The sequence below is a fragment of the Dendropsophus ebraccatus genome, chromosome 3 (genome assembly GCF_027789765.1).
Source record: "Dendropsophus ebraccatus isolate aDenEbr1 chromosome 3, aDenEbr1.pat, whole genome shotgun sequence".
Classification (NCBI taxonomy): domain Eukaryota; kingdom Metazoa; phylum Chordata; class Amphibia; order Anura; family Hylidae; genus Dendropsophus; species Dendropsophus ebraccatus.
In genome coordinates, this window is record NC_091456.1 from 193,779,036 (window position 1) to 193,803,430 (window position 24,395).

General features: G+C 42.2%; 1 protein-coding gene across 1 annotated transcript in view; it reads left to right on the forward strand.

The window, feature by feature from the left end:
• The window catches only part of LOC138786645 (zinc finger protein 271-like), a 125,795-nt gene that overhangs the window by 97,421 nt on the left and 3,979 nt on the right, over positions 1 to 24,395 (forward strand). The window contains exons 2-4 of the mRNA XM_069963626.1: positions 12,278 to 13,464; positions 23,628 to 23,720; positions 24,070 to 24,196. Coding sequence (XP_069819727.1) covers positions 12,278 to 13,464; positions 23,628 to 23,720; positions 24,070 to 24,196 — 1,407 coding nt within the window. The remainder of the gene's footprint in view (positions 1 to 12,277; positions 13,465 to 23,627; positions 23,721 to 24,069; positions 24,197 to 24,395) is intronic.

A 24,395-nucleotide genomic window follows, 5' to 3' on the forward strand; every position in this document is an offset into this window, starting at 1 on the left:
ATGGTGGGTCAGTGGTTAGTAATGTATATGGCAGTATGGTGGCTCAGTGGTTAGTAGTGTATACAGCAGTATGGTGGCTCAGTGGTTAGTAATGTATATGGCAGTATGGTGGGTCAGTGGTTAGTAATGTATATGGCAGTATGGTGGCTCAGTGGTTAGTAGTGTATACGGCAGTATGGTGGGTCAGTGGTTAGTAATGTATATGGCAGTATGGTGGGTCAGTGGTTAGTAATGTATATGGCAGTATGGTGGCTCAGTGGTTAGTAGTGTATACAGCAGTATGGTGGCTCAGTGGTTAGTAATGTATATGGCAGTATGGTGGGTCAGTGGTTAGTAATGTATATGGCAGTATGGTGGCTCAGTGGTTAGTAGTGTATACGGCAGTATGGTGGGTCAGTGGTTAGTAATGTATACGGCAGTATGGTGGGTCAGTGGTTAGTAATGTATATGGCAGTATGGTGGCTCAGTGGCTATTAGTGTATACAGCAGTATGGTGGCTCAGTGGCTAGTAGTGTATACAGCAGTATGGTGGCTCAGTGGTTAGATTGTGAGCCCCAATGGGGACGGGAAGTGATCTGACTGATGACAAATTCTGTACATTTTCCTTGAACTAGAATCACATCTGCCATGTGGTGATCTCATACCTTACCGAGGGAAACGCTACTGTACATAGAGCGTTCATGTATGACAGCAGCTCCACCCAATTACATTATTATTATTATTATTATTATTATTATTATTATTATTATCTATTTTTAAAAACCCCCTCGTTTCCAGATCGTTGTACAAGCAATAGGGGGTGACCGGCAGGAACATTACATGATCAAAAACACATTACATGAAGGCAAATGGCAGACTGGTACATGAGGAGAGAGGCCCCGGCCCGTGGGGGTGTACAATCTATAAGGTACTGGGAGAGAGACAGGAGGTAAAGTGCAGCCGGTCACAGTGTGATGCAGAATTATTGTAGGTTGTAGCCTTGTTTGAAGACATGGGTATTCAGGTTATTTTTGAAGGTCTTGATGGTGGGTGAGAGACGGATGTGCCGGGGTAGAGAGTTCCAGAGTATGGGGGAGGGGAGGGCAAAGTCTTAGAGGCGGTTGTGCGAGGTACGAACAAGGGGGGAGCGGAGACGGAGGTCATTACATCCCATCTATACAGTACACCAAACCTCTAACATAAAACACAGCTTTAGGCTGGGTTCACACTACGTATATTTCAGTCAGTATTGTGGTCCTCATATTGCAACCAAAACCAGGAGTGGATTAAAAACACAGAAAGCCTCTGTCCACACAATGTTGAAATTGAGTGGATGGCCGCCACTTAATGGCAAATATTTGCTGTTATTTTAAAACAATGGCTGTTGTATTGAAATAATGGCCGTTATTTACTGTTATATGGCGGCCATCCACTCAATTTCAACATTGTGTGAACAGATCCTTTCTGTGTTTTTAATCCACTCCTGGTTTTGGTTGTTATGAGGACCAAAATACTCACTGAAATATACGTAGTGTGAACACAGCCTTACTATGTACACATACATCTCAGCTACATGTACATTACACATATACAGCTCAGCTACATGTACATTACACATATATACAGCTCAGCTACATGTACATTACACATATACAGCTCAGCTACATGTACATTACATATATACAGCTCAGCTACATGTACATTACACACATACAGCTCAGCTACATGTACATTACACATATACAGCTCAGCTACATGTACATTACACACATATACAGCTCAGCTACATGTACATTACACACACATACAGCTCAGCTACATGTACATTACACATATACAGCTCAGCTACATGTACATTACACATATACAGCTCAGCTACATGTACATTACACACATATACAGCTCAGCTACATGTACATTACACATATACAGCTCAGCTACATGTACATTACACATATATACAGCTCAGCTACATGTACATTACACATATATACAGCTCAGCTACATGTACATTACACATATATACAGCTCAGCTACATGTACATTACACATATACAGCTCAGCTACATGTACATTACACACACATACAGCTCAGCTACATGTACATTACACACACATACAGCTCAGCTACATGTACATTACACACACATACAGCTCAGCTACATGTACATTACACATATACAGCTCAGCTACATGTACATTACACATATATACAGCTCAGCTACATGTACATTACACATATATACAGCTCAGCTACATGTACATTACACATATATACAGCTCAGCTACATGTACATTACACATATACAGCTCAGCTACATGTACATTACACACACATACAGCTCAGCTACATGTACATTACACACATATATACAGCTCAGCTACATGTACATTACACACATACAGCTCAGCTACATGTACATTACACACATACAGCTCAGCTACATGTACATTACACACATACAGCTCAGCTACATGTACATTACACACATACAGCTCAGCTACATGTACATTAGAGGCCCCTCTTTGGGGGCACACTGCTTTCCCCTAGTTTATTTACCAGCAAAAAATCAATGAGAAATTTAAGATCAACGAGCAAGGGAGGTTTCTCTCCGTGTGGGAAACCACGATGTGGGATGTGCAAATATACTAAAAGATGCAAAACTTTCTGTGCCAGTAATGGAGACAAAACGTACAATATCTGCCACCATCTAAATTGCGAATCTGACCACATTATATATGTCATTGTCTGTAGTGAGTGCAACCTACAATATGTGGGATGTTCCATTAGGAAACTGAAATTGAGAATTGCCGAACACGTCAGTAGCATTAAACATGGAGGGGTACAGCTTTCTGGGGCAGCAAGACATTTCTGCACTAAACATGGTGGCGGTCTCAACACCTTTAGTTGTTTTGCCGTTGAAAGAGTACAGGAGCCTATTAGGGGCGGGGATTGGAGAAAAAAACTCCTCAAAAAAGAAGCCGAGTGGATTTTTAAATTAGACACACGGTCTCCGCATGGTCTCAACATTAGGAGTGATCTCATGTTTTTGTACTAACGGTGTATCTGACAATATAGTATACACACGATGTCCTGTCAATTTTTTGATAATTTTTTGATAAGATTGATAATTTTATCAATATCTGCAATTAAATCTATGGTTCATGTTTTTGTTAGTTATTTGTTTACATTTGTTTTCTTTGATGCTATAGTCATACAGTGTGTTCTTTGATTTACTTTAATCCCCCTCTGTGTTAATGGCCCTTCATAGCTGCATGAGACAGCATTACATATTTTGCTGCGGTGGAACGCATTTGCGCTCCACCGAGTGGGCATTACTCGCAGTAGTTGTTTTCTCCATTTGGGATACATAGATATAGGCTCTTACAGAGTATAGGATTACTCTTTTGGTTATCTTAGGGCTTTTTGCGTTCCACCGGGTTTTCTTTTTGATTGGTGCTTACGTGTTGTTGACGGTGGAACGCACTCTGCGTTCCACCAGGCGGATGTGACGCACGGGGTCACTTCCGGTTTTCTTCCTTTGAAGCCAGATGCATTATGCCGTTGGTGGAACGCATGTGCGTTCCACCGAGCGGATGTGACGTATTCGGTCACTTCCGGGCTCTCTTCCATATAAGGCTGGATGAATGCTTTTATGCCCCAGACGCCGGCTAGGCGAACGGCGGCGATTTAAATCTCTCCTACAACTATGGCACTGGAGGTGAGTTGACACCAGGATAGTGTTGTCCCATTTGCTGACATGTGTTTGATTTGTTTTCCATGTTGCTCAGCATGTGGACCCCAGTTAGTCCTCACAGGTATATTTATATATATTTTTTCAGAGCCATTTTGTCTCCTGGTGACCTTTTTTCTTGGGATGAATTTTCCCCTTTACATTGTGCAGATGCAGGTATTCATGCCTCTTCCTCCTTATTTTTCCCACTTACCTATATCTGTATATTATACTCTAGTATGATTTATATATACTACAATGAAGTTATTATGATGCTCATAATGAGAGAAACATGTAATCTCCTGTAACATGAGCTAACATAACATATATTTGTGTATCATACTCTAGCATGATTTATATATACTACAATGAAGTTATTATGATGCTCATTAAGAGTGAAACATGTAATCCCTTATGACATGAGCTGACATAACATATATCCAAATCAATACACTATATGAAGGTGACAGATATTCTCCCCATGGATTTCTGCGTAGAATCTATATGATTCTATTCCTGTGTATGTGTTTGTTTATGTCTTGCACTTATGTATATATGTTTTTAACTATGTTTGTAGTTCTGTATATTAACACTAAATCTGTTTGTCTGATTGCATAGATGCCATGACTAAGGGCCGAATAGGCTCGAAACGCGTCGGCTAGTATTTTAGACGTTTTTGATACAATAAAGTGGAATTTTATATGAGCTGGAGGAATCCATTTCTTCTTTCTTGCCTTTGACGCCCCGAAATCCAGGGGTCATCATCCCCCGTGCTCTACATTCTTCCACGTGATCTATGAGAAGCTTGACGATCTTTGGGAGCTGACCACACTTGCAGTTTTTTCCTACATGTACATTACACACATACAGCTCAGCTACATGTACATTACATATATACAGCTCAGCTACATGTACATTACACACATACAGCTCAGCTACATGTACATTACACATATACAGCTCAGCTACATGTACATTACACACATATACAGCTCAGCTACATGTACATTACACACATATACAGCTCAGCTACATGTACATTACACACATACAGCTCAGCTACATGCACATTACACATATACAGCTCAGCTACATGTACATTACACACATACAGCTCAGCTACATGTACATTACACACATACAGCTCAGCTACATGTACATTACACACACATACAGCTCAGCTACATGTACATTACACACATATACAGCTCAGCTACATGTACATTACACACATATACAGCTCAGCTACATGTACATTACACATATACAGCTCAGCTACATGTACATTACACATATACAGCTCAGCTACATGTACATTACACATATACAGCTCAGCTACATGTACATTACACACATACAGCTCAGCTACATGTACATTACACATATACAGCTCAGCTACATGTACATTACACATACACAGCTCAGCTACATGTACATTACACATATACAGCTCAGCTACATGTACATTACACATATACAGCTCAGCTACATGTACATTACACACACATATACAGCTCAGCTACATGTACATTACACATATACAGCACAGCTACATGTACATTACACACATACAGCTCAGCTACATGTACATTACACACATACAGCCGAGCTACATGTACATTACACATATATACAGCTCAGCTACATGTACATTACACACATACAGCTCAGCTACATGTACATTACACACATACAGCTCAGCTACATGTACATTACACACATACAGCTCAGCTACATGTACATTACACACATACAGCTCAGCTACATGTACATTACACACATACAGCTCAGCTACATGTACATTACACACATATACAGCTCAGCTACATGTACATTACACACATATACAGCTCAGCTACATGTACATTACACACATACAGCTCAGCTACATGTACATTACACACATACAGCTCAGCTACATGTACATTACACACATATACAGCTCAGCTACATGTACATTACACACATACAGCTCAGCTACATGTACATTACACACATACAGCTCAGCTACATGTACATTACACACATATAGCTCAGCTACATGTACATTACACATATACAGCTCAGCTACATGTACATTACACACAGGGCTCTGCTGCAGGCATATATAACACACACATACACAGCTCTGCTCCACACACATCACACATACACAGCTCTGCTGCATACACATCACACACACACAGCTCTGCTGCATACACATCACTTCAGCTCATCCAGCACAGCAGAGTCCTGCATACACTGAGCAGCAGCCCCTGATCATGTGACTCCTCCTCCTCCATGTGACTGATCACATGACTGTGACATCATGGCAGGTCCTGGAAGCACAGGGGAAGCGCACGGCTCCTGTACGGCTCTGCAGGTGGAGGTACAGTATATATACATATATATATATATATACAGATGTGTGTGGTATTACATATGAGGACAGTCTTGTGATCAGTAATATTTTCGGTCACTGGTATAGGAAACATTAGGGGGAGAGTTATCGCTCTGTCTTAGGCCTTATTCACACGTTCTGTAATTTACGGATCCATATTTCCGTATCCGAGTTAGTGCACATTGAAGTCTTTTATAGTCAGATTCTCCTTGTCGCCCATAGCAACCAATCACAGCTTAGCTTTCAGTTCGCACATTGGTCTAGTACAATGAAAGCTGAGCTGTGATTGGTTGCTTTGTCAACAGCGATAATTCCACTATTAGGGAGGGTTCAGACTGAGGAATTCTCACGGAAAATATCAGCGGAATTCCGTCAGCTGTCCGCCCGCACATCTGGGCGCCTTTCCGCCAGCTCCATAGACACCATTCTATGGGCCGGCTTATTCCGCTATACGCTGAAAGAAGTGTCATGTCACTTCTTTTAGCGGATCACGGAATACGCCGGCCCATAGAATGGTGTCTATGGAGCTGGCGGAAAAGCGCCCAGATGTGCGGGCGGACAGCTGATGGAATTCCGCTGATATTTTCCGTGAGAATTCCTCAGTCTGAACCCGCCCTAAGACAGAGCGATTAACCCCTTAACGACCACAAGCATACATGTCTGCCCCTGCACGCTAGGCCTTAACACAAAGGGACATGCATGTATGCCCCGCCAGGGTACCGAGCTGCAAAGAGAGCTAAAGAGCTGAGGTCACTTAACGGAGAAGTCAGGCAAATATTTTTATTAAAGTATTGTATGCAAATACACTTATTTTGGGAAATGCTTATAAAGTACTTTTTTCCTTCCACTTACTGCTGCATCAAGGCTTCACTTCCTGTATAACATGATGACGTCCCTTCCTAGATAACATGGTGATGTCACTTCCTGGATAACATGGTGATGTCACTTCCTGGATAACATGGTGATGTCACTTCCTGGATAACATGGTGATGTCACTTCCTGGATAACATGGTGATGTCACTTCCTGGATAACATGGTGATGTCACTTCCTGGATAAACATGGTGATGTCACTTCCTGGATAAAATGGTGATGTCACGACTCGACTCCCAGAGCTGTGCGGGCTGTGGCTGCTGGAGAGGATGATGGCAGGGGGACACAGGGCACTGGAGGGACACTGAGCATCCCCCTGCCATCATCCTCTATGGAGCAGCAGCAACTCATAATACAGAACAGCCAAATATTCTCCTAACATGAAAGTAACAGAGGAAACCATCAGATTCTCTAATATTTATAAGAGAATGGGAATATATAGCATTTTAACACAACCAATGTCTCCTATAAAATCCCCTCAAATGTTTCAGGATTTTTTCTCTTTCAATTGTATTTTTCTATACTGCTTAGTACTGACTTGTTTTTTTCTTCTCAGCAACCAACACTCCAGGTTCCTCTGCTGATATCTTCTATATAAGAGAGCGACCCATCAACCATGGAGAGAGACAGAGACAAGATGGCCGAGAGGATAATAACCCTCACCCTACACATACTCTTCCTGCTTACTGGGGAGGTGAGGGATTCTGGGAGTGATGTCATCATGACATCATTCTTATCTATGGAATAACAGATGGATAGGACTGGGGAGGTGAGGGATTCTGGGAGTGATGTCATCATGACATCATTCTTATCTATGGAATAACAGATGGATAGGACTGGAGAGGTGAGGGATTCTGGGAGTGATGTCATCATGACATCATTCTTATCTATGGAATAACAGATGGATAGGACTGGAGAGGTGAGGGATTCTGGGAGTGATGTCATCATGACATCATTCTTATCTATGGAATAACAGATGGATAGGACTGGGGAGGTGAGGGATTCTGGGAGTGATGTCATCATGACATAATTCTTATCTATGGAATAACAGATGGATAGGACTGGGGAGGTGAGGGATTCTGGGAGTGATGTCATCATGACATCATTCTTATCTATGGAATAACAGATGGATAGGACTGGAGAGGTGAGGGATTCTGGGAGTGATGTCATCATGACATCATTCTTATCTATGGAATAACAGATGGATACGACTGGAGAGGTGAGGGATTCTGGGAGTGATGTCATCATGACATCATTCTTATCTATGGAATAACAGATGGATAGGACTGGGGAGGTGAGGGATTCTGGGAGTGATGTCATCATGACATCATTCTTATCTATGGAATAACAGATGGATAGGACTGGAGAGGTGAGGGATTCTGGGAATGGATGGAGTGATAGTAATGTGTCTCTCCATACACAGGATTACACAGTAGTGAAGAAGTCCTCTAGTGGGCGCTGTGGGGCCCCTGGGTGTGAAGGATGGGGAAGAACCCTGAGCCCAATCCCGGGGCCCCTGATACATGAGGAAATGGAGGAAGAGAAGATCCTAGAAGTCACCAACAAGATGGTGGAGCTGCTGAGTGGAGAGGTGAGACTGTGGCTGCTGGGAATGCTGGGACATTATACAGTAACACCACTGGAGGGGTGGGGGGGGATGAGTGTGTGATCATTGTGTGTGTCAGGTTCCTATAAGGTGTCAGGACGTGGCGGTCTATTTCTCCATGGAGGAGTGGGAGTATGTAGAAGGACACAAGGATCAGTACAAGGATGTGATGCTGGAGGATCAGCAGCCCCTCCCATCAGCAGGTAATAGACAGGACTATATACACACCTCCTCTCTGTATTATCTGGATGGAAAGAATGAATTCAGTCTCTGTATGTGTTCCCTCCAGTCAGATCCAGTAAGAGAACAGCACCAGAGAGATGTCCCCGTCCTCTTCTCCCACAGGATCAGGATCAGGTAGATGGAGATGTTCCCTATGATCTGTACATCCCACCTGACTTCTCCTCCTGTCTGATGACTTTTACAATATTTCTCTCACATCTTATGAATCAGGGGGAACATATTAATGCTCCAGTCATAATAGTAAAACAAGAGACAGATGACGGCAGTGATGAGCAGTATAAGGAGGAAGTTACTGGAGGGAAGAAACTGAACTGTTTTAATGCTACAGACATTAGGGTAAAGGAAGAGACGGATGAAGAAGAGACAGATGACAGCAGTGATGAGCAGTATAAGGAGGACATCACTACAGGTAACCGCCCAGGTGAGTAGGGACCACTAAATGCAGAGAACAGTCACAGTTCTGCATTGTTAGTCTCTGTTATGTAGTCACGTATTCTACTACAATAAATGTAAAGCGTAACTATAAAATATTTTGACCTTTCAGTTTTAGTTAGCTTAGGTCATGATAAGAATTTTTGCAATATACATTAATAACCTAAAATGAACAGTTTTTTAAATACTTGAGGCTGATTATCCCCTTACAGCCGTCTCTGGCTCTGACTTATTTCTGCATTCCTGCTGGACACGCCCCCTCCCTGGAGATCCGTCCTGAGTGTACGGACTGTGACAGCAGCATCAGATAACAGCCCTGACACACACATAAACAAAACCTCCTCCCCCCTCCTAGCAGCATGTTCTCCCTTCTCCCCTCACAGAGGTGACTAAGCAGAGCTGAGGGTGTTGTGTGTGAGGAGCAGCGCAGGGGAAGAGCTGGATGGAGGCACAAGTATATCCAGTGCCACCATGACTTCAATGTACTGCATGAGGGATAGTGGGTGAGTCACTGAGGGAAGGACTACAAGTCCCAGCACAACCCAGCTGTAGTCCTTCCATAGTACATATAACATTCACTATCAGATGTCTGCAGCAGGTGCCCCCACCTCCATGGCTGACATTATCCTACAGTGTTATGAGAGCAGATGACTGTATCTAATCCCAATGTGTGTGATACCATCTGCTGGAGCTCTGTATCTAATCTTACATTGTGATACTGTATGCTGGGGCTGTATCTAATCCCATTTTGTGTGATACATCTGCTGAGGTGCTGGTCAGTGAATGGAAGGACGCAGCCAGGGAGATGAGGGATAGGCCACGCCCACTTTCTCTCAGCCAGAAGAAAAATTCATTTATTCCTCTGAGCCGAACAACTGAGGATATCTCAGCGAGCGTACACGCTATCAACACAGTTTAGGGCTCTTTTTAAAGGGTAACACGAGGGCTTTTTATTTGAGGAATTTCATTTTTTGGCTACTGAAATTATAGTTACGCTTTAAATATGAAATAAACGTCACCTTGTTATTGGCAATAATCCAATAATAATTCATTCTCTGAACTAACACAGTATTTTATTATAGAGACAAAAACAAAAAATGTATGTATACTTATGTGCAGAATAATAGCAGTGTGTTTAGAGCAACTGAGAAAAAGCTTGTTTCTCGTAATAGCATTTATCCCCATATACACAGAGCCACTGGGAGTACTGCACATTCATCATAGCATTTATCTCCATATACACAGAGGCACTGGAAGCACTGCACATTCATCATAGCATTTATCTCCATACACAGAGGCACTGGAAGCACTGCACATTCATCATAGCATTTATCTTCATATACAAAGGGGCCGAGGAAACACTGCACATTCATCACATCATGTATCTCCATATACACAGAGGCACTGGAAGCACTGCACATTCATCATAGCATTTATCTCCATACACAGAGGCACTGGAAGCACTGCACATTCATCACATTATGTATCTCCATATACACAGAGGCACTGGAAGCACTGCACATTCATCATAGCATTTATCTCCATATACACAGTGGCACTGGAAGCACTGCACATTCATCATAGCATTTATCTCCATATACACAGAGGCACTGGAAGCACTGCACATTCATCATAGCATTTATCCCCATATACACAGAGGCACTGGAAGCACTGCATATTCATCATAGCATTTATCCCCATATACATAGAGGCACTGGAAGCACTGCACCTTCATCATAGCATTTATCTCCATATACACAGGGGCACTTGAAGCACTGCACCTTCATCATAGCATTTATCTCCATATACACAGAGGCACTGGAAGCACTGCACATTTATGTCCATATACACAGAGGCACTGGAAGCACTGCACATTTATCTCCATATACACAGGTGCACTGGAAGCACTGCACATTCATCATAGCATTTATCTCCATATATACAGAGGCACTGGAAGCACTGCACATTCATCATAGCATTTATCCCCATATACACAGAGGCACTTGAAGCACTGCACCTTCATCATAGCATTTATCTCCATATACACAGAGGCACTGGAAGCACTGCACATTTATCTCCATATACACAGAGGCACTGGATGCACTGCACATTCATCATAGCATTTATCCCCATATACACAGAGGCACTGGAAGCACTGCACATTCATCATAGCATTTATCCCCATATACACAGAGGCACTGGAAGCACTGCACATTCATCATAGCATTTATCCCCATATACACAGAGGCACTGGAAGCACTGCACATTCATTATAGCATTTATCCCCATATACGCAGAGGCACTGGAAGCACTGCACATTTATCTCCAGATACACAGAGGCACTGGAAGCACTGCACATTCTTAACGTGCTCCTCTCCCAGCTCGCTCTCCTGATTGGTGTGGGTGTGAACACTCAGACCTGGACAGAACAAGATTTCTGACGTGTCTCTGCGATATGTCAAATGTCTTTTAAAACGACAGTGACACTTTAATCTATTCCGGAACCGGGCAGAGTTTTCCCATAGGAATTCATGTAAATTTATTTAATTTGTTCTCGTTGTAGTGAGGGTCACATGATCAGTGCCTCTAGTAATGGTCACATGATCGCCACTAGAGGCTGCAGCATACATGAATACACAGACAGGAGTCAGGAAGAGTAAGTGAATCCTTTCCAAAGAGGAGCACAACACCCATCATTTTGGTGTTCTGCTCCTTCTAGGGGGTTAAGAGTTAATTCTGCCAAAAGCATCACAACTTAACCCCTGTCTGGCTGGTAATCTGAGCCGGCTCAGAAGTACAGACAGGGCTCCCTCCAGAGCAGGTTTTTTGCTCCTGGCCGGGAAACCCTGTTTAGAGTAGTGGGGAATCTCTTCATATTGAAGGGATTCCCTGTTTTAAACAGTTGTATCCGAACACCTCCTATAACTGTCGGCTGAACAATAAATTATTCGGATACCGAAAACCGGATTAGATTAGAACATTTCTGGTCAAAACAGGTGATAGTGCTGATAGGATCTGATTCTTCTTTGCAGCTGAGTGTACCTGGAGATCAGAGGGACATCAGATATCTCCAGATATTACAGCAGATGGTCAGATCACACAAGATACATATGAAGAACCTTCTATTACCCCAGATATACCCCCAGCCACTCACAGCAAAGATCTGCCATCTCATCCTGTTATACAAGTCCTGGCTACTGATTCATCACAGAGAGTTGAGCAGAATGAAAGTTACAGAAGGGATGTTGAGCACAAAAGGCCTTATATAGGAAATAAGCAATTTTTATGTTCAGAATGTGGGAAATGTTTCACTGTGAAATCAAGTCTTGTGAGACATGAGGCAACTCACATAAAAGAAAAACCATTTCCATGCCCAGAATGTGGGAAATGTTTTCCTGTGAAATCACTCCTTGTTGAACACCAAAGAATTCACACAGTAGCAAAGTCATTTTCATGCCAAGAATGTGGGAAGAGTTTTGATCGGAAAACGCGTCTTGTTGGACACCAGAGAATTCACACAGGGGAGAAGCCATTTTCATGTTCACATTGCGGAAGATGTTTTGCTATGAACTCAAATCTTATCAAACATCAAAAAACTCACACAGTGGAAAAACCATTTCCATGCTCAGAATGTGAGAAAAGTTATGCTGAGACATCAGAACTTGTTAAACATCAGAGAATTCACACAGAGGAGAATCCATTTTCATGCTCAGAATGTGGGAAATGTTTTAATCAAAAGTCAAAAGTCATAAAACATCAAAGGATTCATACAGGGTTGAAGCCATTTTCATGCTCAGAATGTGGGAAACGTTTTATCTTCAAATCAACTCTAATTAATCATCAAAGAATTCACACTGGGGAAAGACCATTCTCGTGCCTAGAATGTGGAAAATGTTTTACTGCAAAATCAAGTCTTGTTGAACACCTGAAAATTCATACAGGGGAGAAGCCATTTTCATGTTCAGAATGTGGGAATTGTTTTACCCTTAAATCAACATTGGTTAAACATCAGAAAATTCACACCGGAGAGAAGCCCTATTTATGTTCAGAATGTGGGAAATGTTTTGCCACTAAATCAACTCTTGTTAAACATCAGAGAGTCCACACAGGGGAGAAGCCATTTTTATGTTCAGAATGTGGGAAATGTTTTACTCAAAAATCAAAACTTATTAAACATCTAGTAATCCACACAAGGGAAACACCCTTACCCTACCCCAAATGAAGAAAATGTTTCATGTGGATTGTTGCACATAAAGTAAGGGTGGGTTCACACTACGGAATAGCGGCAGATAATCCACTGCGTTATCCATCGCTCGCCCCCGCTCATCTCTACATTAAAATAGCACATGTATTATACTGTGTCCAGTTATGAGACCTCACCTACAAAAAGGTACTAAATAGAATAGGTCCAAAGATGGCTACAAAAATGGTGGAGGGTGTGAGGCATAAAACATATCTGGAAAGACTTGTTGTGTCACGAAGAAGATGATTGGGCCTGTATTGGTACATTATGTTAATTGAAAGATTTTTCAAATCTACAAGCATTAGAATCAGGAAAGAGGGGAAAGGGAGGACATGATGGAAACCTTAAAGCGTATCTGTCATTTCAGGGTCATTTTTCTGAAAACAATAAATATCTATAATACAAGCGATTTTAAGAAACTGTGTAATAGGTTTTATTTACCAAAAAAGTTTCCTTCTGTGCTGAAAAAGCGTTTTTTCTAGCTCCCTCCTCACATCAGAAGAAGCAGGATTTCTGTGTCCATTATGCTCTATGGAGAGGGGAGGGGCTGAGAGGGGTGAGTGAGCACGGAGGAGTCCTGCACAGCACAACACCCTGCAATTTTCTCTCAGCAAGTTCCTAGATAAGCACTGACTTTTCTGACCCCTGAATCCAGGGTTTTAGGTGCCCAGAGGGTCTACAAACAGCTGACCTTCATGTCACCTCTTCCTGCTCCCTCATCTGCCTCGGCCCCTCCCCCCTCCATAGGATATAATGGACCCAGTAGAACCCGTCTTAACTGGCTTTTCTGTAATGAAGACGATTTGCCTGATAATGCACAGATAAGAAGTCAGAGGGGGGGGGGGGAGGCTTGGAAATTGCTTTTTTGAGTACAGAAAGAGGCTTTTTTGCCTAATAAAACCTATTATAGAGTTTCTTAAAATCGCTTATACTACTGATTTCTGCAAAAAAAAAAAAAAAGACAGTTACACTTTAATATATGTTACACGAGGAAGAAGGGAAAGGAGGGACATGATGGAAACCTTTATATATGTTACAGGAGGAAGAAGGGAAAGGGTGGACATGATGGAAACCTTTATATATGTTACAGGAGGAAGAAGGGAAAGGGAAGACGTGATGGAAACCTTTATATATGTTACAGGAGGAAGAAGGGAAAGGGAGGATGTGATGGAAACCTTTATATATGTTACAGGAGGAAGAAGGAAAAAGGGAGGACATGATGGAAGCCTTTATATATGTTACAGGGGGAAGAAGGGAAAGGGAGGACATGATGGAAACCTTTATATATGTTACAGGAGGAAGAAGGGAAAGGGGGACATGATGGAAACCTTTATATATGTTACAGGAGGAAGAAGGGAAAGGGAGGACATGATGGAAACCTTTATATATGTTACAGGGGGAAGAAGGGAAAGGGAAGATATGATGGTAAACTAAACACAAGAACAAGAGGGCACAGTGAAAGGTTATTGGGGGAAAGATCAGAAACAAGAGTAAATATTACTATACTGAAAGAGTAGTAGATGCTTGGAACAAACTTCCAGCAGATGTGGTTGGTAAATCTACAGTAAGTAAATGTAACCTGCCTGGTATATACATATATCTATCCTAAGATAATAAGTAGGGAAATACTATAAGGGCGGAGTAGATGGAGCAGGGGGTCTTTTTCTGCCGACAATCTTCTAGGTTTCTAAATGGCGGCTCTATTGTTATCTGGATAAAACAAGATACGTTTGGATTAAACACACAGGGACGATGACCTCAGCAAATAAATAAAAAAAAGGATTATATAAATCTACAAAGCAGATGATGTCACAATTGATTTAAGTACAGAAGACTGAGACACAGCAACATGGAGATCAGTGGTCATCCAACTAGTATCAGTCATTTCAAAACAACGGCCATCATTTGTGGAATAATGGCCGTTGGTTTGAAATAATTCATCCAAAAAAAGACGTTGTGTGGTCGTGGCCACAGGTTGGGTTCAAAAATAAGAAGTGGCTACAGAAACAAGCCCATGTATGCTGCTTTGACAAGTTAAAAAATTACATTAAAAATGTTTGTCGATTAAATGTGCGATTGTGAAAAATTAGTAAAAGATAAAAAAAAACAAAAAAACACTGTCTTGCTGTATAAAATAAAGGTAACAAGGTGCTGATGGTGAAACCTTCTTTCCTCTAGACGTAGAGGATGCCCCCTTGTCATGGTTACAGACCTAGGAGTAAAAATATCACTACAAAGATCTCTGTACTGTCCAGGTTGTTCTCATCTTTAGCATCTCGGCCTGCTGCATCCCAGGATGTTATTAGCCTTGGCAGCTGCTGTCTGGCACTGATCACTATAGATGAGGTTACTGTCCACCAATACCCTCAGGTCCTTTTCGGAAGCAGTGTTACCCAGTGTTTTATTATTTAGCACATAACTGTATTTATTATTTCTACAGCCCAAATGCATAACCTTACATTTATCCACACTAAACTTCATCTGCCATTTCTCTGCCCAAGCCTCCAGCTTCTCCAAATCCCTCTGTATAATGATATTATCCTCCTCTGTGTTGATTACTTTACCCAGTTTAGTATCATCTGCAAAAATGGAGACTCTACTGTGTAGCCCCTCTACAAGGTCATTGATAATTGAATGCCCTCTGAGGAAGACATTGGGGTTGCCTGTGTTTACATTATGGATAAGGTGCAATCTGTGTGTTATGTTTATTACAAGTAGGTAATACCTATTGGAGTTTTTAAGATGTGCTGTACATACTGGAATAGAATTTTGGGAAGCAGGGACTTGGTTCATTAACTTGGGTGCCCATTTTTACATTACTAATGGAGAATCCAACCTAGGTTTATCTGATAAATATTGTAGCTGTAACACCGCTTAGCGTTCCCACTTATTCCATTGATAGTACATATATTTGTATGCCCATAGCACAGGTTATAGTGTATATTGCTGAAGTAGCTGTTCCTTTTTAATGTTTTGGGATTTTTATTAAAGTATTGTATTGCCCCCCAAAAGTTATACAAATCCCCAATATACACTTACTACGGGAAAAGCTCATGACGTGCTTTTTTCCCTGCACTTACTACTGCATCAAGGCTTCAATTCCTGGATAACATGGTGACGTCACTTCCTGGATAACATGGTGATGTCACTTCCTGGATAACATGAGGATGTCACTTCCTGGATAACATGGTGATGTCACTTCCCGGTTAACATGGTGATGTCACTTCCTGGATAACATGGTGATGTCACTTCCCGGATAACATGGTGATGTCACTTGCCGGATAACATGGTGATGTCACTTCCTGGATAACATGGTGACGTCACTTCCCGGATAACATGGTGATGTCACTTCCTAGATAAACATGGTGATGTCACTTCCTGGATAACATGGTGACGTCACTTCCCGGATAACATGGTGATGTCACTTCCTGGATAACATGGTGATGTCACGACCCGACTCCCAGAGCTGTGCGGGCTGTGGCTGCTGGAGAGGATGATGGCAGGGGGATGCTCTGTGTCCCTCTACTGCCCTGTGTCCGTCAGTGTCCCCTAGCCATCATCCTCTCCAGCAGCCATAGCCCACACAGGTCCAGTCTATGTCCCCAATGTCTTCTCTTCCTTCTGTAGTTCTCCAACTAAGCATTTTACTGAAGGATGCATGAAAAGTTATGTTGTGGTCACTATTACCTAGGTGACCCCCCCACCACCTTTGATTTTCTGTCTGGCATATTGGTAAAAATCTGGTCCAGGAGTGCCCCCCCCCCTGTTGGTTCCTGTACTAATTGGGAAAAGTAATTGTCTCTTGCTATTTCCAGTATCAGCTTCCTTTGCTTGGGCTGCAGGTTTCTGCTTTCCAGTTTATATTTGGATTAAAGTTAAAGTCCCCCATAATAAAGACGTCACTCTGCTGCGGTACCGTATCTATTTTTCTTAAAGCGACTCTGCACCCACAATCTGACCCCCCCAAACCACTTGTACCTTTGGATAGCTGATTTTAATCCAAGATCTGTCCTGGGGTCCATTCGGCAGGGGATGCAGTTATTGTCATAAAAACAACTTTTAATCTGGCAGCGCTGTGTCTAACGGCCGGGTGTTACATTTGTATATGCATTAGGCTGGCACACCCTCTCTGTCCTTCCTCCCCACCCTCCTCATTATTAGGAATGCTCCAGGCAGATTGCTTCCTATTCCTCAGCTGTGTGCATAATGAACATGGGCTGGATCGTTAATACACCTGTGCAAAGCTCAAACAGCAGTAAATGTTCCTGGATCATTCCTAATGATGAGGAGGGTGGGGAGGAAGGACAGAGAGGGTGTGTTTCAGTGATCAATCTGTCATGATTAAGTAAGAATGACACCACTGGACACTTTAAAAGGAGGCTGGTGCTTGGCATCATTGTTTCTCTTCTGTTAACCATGGTTATCTCTAAAGAAACACGTGCAGTCATCATTGCACTGCACAAAAATGGCCTAACAGGGAAGAGTATCGCAGCTAGAAAGATTGCACCTCAGTCAACAATCTATCACATCATCAAGAACTTCAAGGAGAGAGGTTCCATTGTTGCCAAAAAGGCTCCAGGGCACCCAAGAAAGACCAGCAAGTGCCAGGACCGTCTCCTAAAAGTGTTTCAGCTGCGGGATGGGGCTACCAGCAGTGCAGAGCTTGCTCAGGAATGGCAGCAGGCAGGTGTGAGGGCATCTGCACTGTGCACTGTGAGACTGCGGAGACTCTTGGAGCAAGGCCTGGTCTCAAGGAGGGCAGCAAAGAAGCCACTTCTCTCCAGAAAAAACATCAGGGACAGACTGATACTCTGCAAAAGATACAGGGAGTGGACTGCTGAGGACTGGGGGAAAGGTCCAGGGAGCGGACTGCTGAGGACTGGGGAAAGGTCCAGGGAGTGGACTGCTGAGGACTGGGGGAAAGGTCCAGGGAGTGGACTGCTGAGGACTGGGGGAAAGTAATTGTCTCTGATGATTCCCCTTTCCGATTGTTTGGGATATCTGGAAAAAAGCTTATTGGGAGAAGACGAGGTGAGCGCTACCACCAGTCTTGTCTCATGCCAACTGTAACCGGCATCCTGAAACCATTCATGTGTGGGGTTGCTTCTCAGCCAACGGAATCGGCTCTCTCACAGTCTTGCCTAAAAACACAGCCATGAATAAAGAATGGGACCAGAATGTCCTCCAAGAGCAACTTCTCCCAACCGTCCAAGAGCAGTTTGGCGATCAACAATGCCTTTTCCAGCATGATGGAGCACCTTGCCATAAAGCAAAGGTGATAACTAAATGGCTCAGGGAACATACACATATACAGCTCAGCTACATGTACATTACACATATACAGCTCGGCTACATGTACATTACACACATACAGCTCAGCTACATGTACATTACACATATACAGCTCGGCTACATGTACATTACACACATACAGCTCAGCTACATGTACATTACACACATACAGCTCAGCTACATGTACATTACACACATATATACAGCTCAGCTACATGTACATTACACATATACAGCTCAGCTACATGTACATTACACATTCAGCTCAGCTACATGTACATTACATATATACAGCTCAGCTACATGTACATTACACACATACAGCTCAGCTACATGTACATTACACACATATACAGCTCAGCTACATGTACATTACACACATATACAGCTCAGCTACATGTACATTACACATATACAGCTCAGCTACATGTACATTACACACATATACAGCTCAACTACATGTACATTACACACATACAGCTCAGCTACATGTACATTACACACATACAGCTCAGCTACATGTACATTACACACATACAGCTCAGCTACATGTACATTACACACATACAGCTCAGCTACATGTACATTACACACATACAGCTCAGCTACATGTACATTACACATATACAGCTCAACTACATGTACATTACACATACAGCTCAGCTACATGTACATTACACATATACAGCTCAGCTACATGTACATTACACATATATACAGCTCAGCTACATGTACATTACACATATACAGCTCAACTACATGTACATTACACATACAGCTCAGCTACATGTACATTACACATATACAGCTCAGCTACATGTACATTACACATATATACAGCTCAGCTACATGTACATTACACACATACAGCTCAGCTACATGTACATTACACATATACAGCTCAGTTACATGTACATTACACATATACAGCTCAACTACATGTACATTACACATACAGCTCAGCTACATGTACATTACACATATACAGCTCAGCTACATGTACATTACACATATATACAGCTCAGCTACATGTACATTACACACATACAGCTCAGCTACATGTACATTACACACAGACAGCTCAGCTACATGTACATTACACATATACAGCTCAGCTACATGTACATTACACATATACAGCTCAGCTACATGTACATTGCACATATACAGCTTAGCTACATGTACATTACACACATACAGCTCAGCTACATCTACATTACACACATACACAGCTCTGCTACATGTACATTACACACACATACAGCTCAGCTACATGTACATTACACATATACAGCTCAGCTACATGTACATTACACACATACAGCTCAGATACATGTACATTACACATATACAGCTCTGCTACATGTACATTACACATACAGCTCAGCTACATGTACATTACACATATACAGCTCAGCTACATGTACATTACACACATATACAGCTCAGCTACATGTACATTACACATATATACAGCTCAGCTACATGTACATTACACATATACAGCTCAGCTACATGTACATTACACACATACAGCTCAGCTACATGTACATTACACATATACAGCTCAGCTACATGTACATTACACATACAGCTCAGCTACATGTACATTACACATATACAGCTCAGCTACATGTACATTACACATATATACAGCTCAGCTACATGTACATTACACACATACAGCTCAGCTACATGTACATTACACATATACAGCTCAGCTACATGTACATTACACACATACAGCTCAGCTACATGTACATTACACACATACAGCTCAGCTACATGTACATTACACATACAGCTCAGCTACATGTACATTACACATATACAGCTCAGCTACATGTACATTACACATATATACAGCTCAGCTACATGTACATTACACACATACAGCTCAGCTACATGTACATTACACATATACAGCTCAGTTACATGTACATTACACATATACAGCTCAACTACATGTACATTACACATACAGCTCAGCTACATGTACATTACACATATACAGCTCAGCTACATGTACATTACACATATATACAGCTCAGCTACATGTACATTACACACATACAGCTCAGCTACATGTACATTACACACAGACAGCTCAGCTACATGTACATTACACATATACAGCTCAGCTACATGTACATTACACATATACAGCTCAGCTACATGTACATTGCACATATACAGCTTAGCTACATGTACATTACACACATACAGCTCAGCTACATCTACATTACACACATACACAGCTCTGCTACATGTACATTACACACACATACAGCTCAGCTACATGTACATTACACATATACAGCTCAGCTACATGTACATTACACACATACAGCTCAGATACATGTACATTACACATATACAGCTCTGCTACATGTACATTACACATACAGCTCAGCTACATGTACATTACACATATACAGCTCAGCTACATGTACATTACACACATATACAGCTCAGCTACATGTACATTACACATATATACAGCTCAGCTACATGTACATTACACATATACAGCTCAGCTACATGTACATTACACACATATACAGCTCAGCTACATGTACATTACACACATACAGCTCAGCTACATGTACATTACACATATACAGCTCAGCTACATGTACATTACATACAGGGCTCTGCTGCAGGCATATATAACACACACATACACAGCTCTGCTCCACACACATCACACACACACAGCTCTGCTGCATACACATCACTTCAGCTCATCCAGCACAGCAGAGTCCTGCATACACTGAGCAGCAGCCCCTGATCATGTGACTCCTCCTCCATGTGACTGATCACATGACTGTGACATCATGGCAGGTCCTGGAAGCACAGGGGAAGCACACGGCTCCTGTACAGCTCTGCAGGTGGAGGTACAGTATATATATATATATGGATGTGTGTGGAGTCACATATGAGGACTGTCTTGTGATCAGTATTAGTTTCGGTCACTGTTATAGGGAACATTAGGAGGAGATTTATCGCTCTGTCATATAAGTAGATTCTCCTTGTCGCCCATAGCAACCAATCACAGATCAGCTTTCAATTGTCACAATGGTCTAGTAAAAAAAAAAAGCTGAGCTGTGATTGGTTGCTATCGACAATGGAGATAGTCCCACTAGAAGACAGAGCCATTGATGGTCGCCCGTTGTGTTTCCCTAAACCGTATACAGTCCCCTGTGTCCTCCATTATCTGCGCTGTATAATACACAGGGGAAGCTTATTACACGGCTGATGAATAATAATCTGTGTGATGTTTCGGCTTATGGAGGCAGCTGAGGGGTAATGTCACTGTGCTGAGTGGCTGCTCACTGGTGACTGTACGAGGGAAGGAAGGAATTCACCTCCACCATTGTCTTCTATGGAGCAGCGACTCCTCATAACACAGAACAGCCCAATATTCTCCTAACATGAAAGGAACCGAGGAAACCATCAGATTCTCTATTGTATAAGCCCAGGTTCACACTGTGTTTTTCCAATCAATTTTTTTCATCCATTCTTGCAAAAAAAACAAATAAAAATTTTTAAAAACTGATGCACACCTGCTTTTTTTTTTTTTTTTTGCATAAAACGGATAAAAAAAAAGATGCAGTGTGAACCCAGCCTTAGAGAATGGGAATATATAGCATTTTATAACAAGCAATATCTCCTATAAAACCCCCTCAAATATTTCAGTATTTTATCTCATTCTCCTTATTTTACTTTCATATAGGGCTTTAGTACTGACTTATTTTTTCCATTTTTTTTCAGCTTCTACCACTACAGGATCTGATATCTTCTATATAAGAGACCGACCCATCAACCATGGAGAGAGACAGAGACAAGATGGCCGAGAGGATAATAACCCTCACCCTACACATACTCTTCCTGCTTACTGGGGAGGTGAGCGATTCTGGGAGTGATGTCATCATGACATCATTCTTATCTATGGAATAACAGATGGATAGGACTGGAGGGGTGAGGGATTCTGGGAGTGATGTCATCATGACATCATTCTTATCTATGGAATAACAGATGGATAGGACTGGAGAGGTGAGGGATTCTGGGAGTGATGTCATCATGACATCATTCTTATCTATGGAATAACAGATGGATAGGACTGGAGAGGTGAGGGATTCTGGGAGTGATGTCATCATGACATCATTCTTATCTATGGAATAACAGATGGATAGGACTGGAGAGGTGAGGGATTCTGGGAGTGATGTCATCATGACATCATTCTTATCTATGGAATAACAGATGGATAGGACTGGAGAGGTGAGGGATTCTGGGAGTGATGTCATCATGACATCATTCTTATCTATGGAATAACAGATGGATAGGACTGGGGAGGTGAGGGATTCTGGGAATGGATGGAGTGATAGTAATGTGTCTCTCCATACACAGGATTACACAGTAGTGAAGAAGTCCTCTAGTGGGCGCTGTGGGGCCCCTGGGTGTGAAGGATGGGGAAGAACCCTGAGCCCAATCCCGGGGCCCCTGATACATGAGGAAATGGAGGAAGAGAAGATCCTAGAAGTCACCAACAAGATGGTGGAGCTGCTGAGTGGAGAGGTGAGACTGTGGCTGCTGGGACATTATACAGTAACACCACTGGAGGGGTGGGGGGGATGACTGTGTGATCATTGTGTGTGTCAGGTTCCTATAAGGTGTCAGGACGTGGCGGTCTATTTCTCCATGGAGGAGTGGGAGTATGTAGAAGGACACAAGGATCAGTACAAGGATGTGATGCTGGAGGATCAGCAGCCCCTCCCATCAGCAGGTAATAGACAGGACTATATACACACCTCCTCTCTGTATTATCTGGATGGAAAGAATGAATTCAGTCTCTGTATGTGTTCCCTCCAGTCAGATCCAGTAAGAGAACAGCACCAGAGAGATGTCCCCGTCCTCTTCTCCCACAGGATCAGGATCAGGTAGATGGAGATGTTCCCTATGATGTGTAGATGTGAGGTTCTTGCTCTCAGTCTCTGTTTATCCTACACTATTATATGGATGATATTTGTGTAATGAGGAAGGTGGAGATGGTGGATAAAGCCGACTATAGACATTACATGGTGTCTGGATCTTATCCCAGCTTCTGGCTATGGAGACTGCTGGTCGGGATAAGGAGACAACAGATTGAATTTCCCATGAGAGAAACCCCAGATGTGTCTGGCAGAGGCTAATCTATTCCACTGAGACAACCTGAAGCCGGTCTAGCCATGCTGGAAATACTGTGTATGATGTTGTTATTGAGGGGGGTTTTTATAACATTTTTCACAGTTTATGGATCAGGATGAAGACCCGAACTATATAAATACTATAGACATAATAGTAAAAAAAGAAGAAGAGACAGATGACAGCGGTGATGAGCAGTATAAGGAGGACCTCACTAAAGGCAATCGCTCAGGTGAGTAGTAAGTAGAGATATCTGCAAAATAACAAGGTTAAGATGACAGAGGTAAGGAGAATGGAAACAATGTGGTTTTATACTACCATATAGAGGCATTTCATACAACCAGAGAGGTTGTAGTGCCATCATTGTTGATGAGACGTGTACGATCAGATGAGTTGAATGTGATAGTATGAATGAGTGTTCCAAAATATCT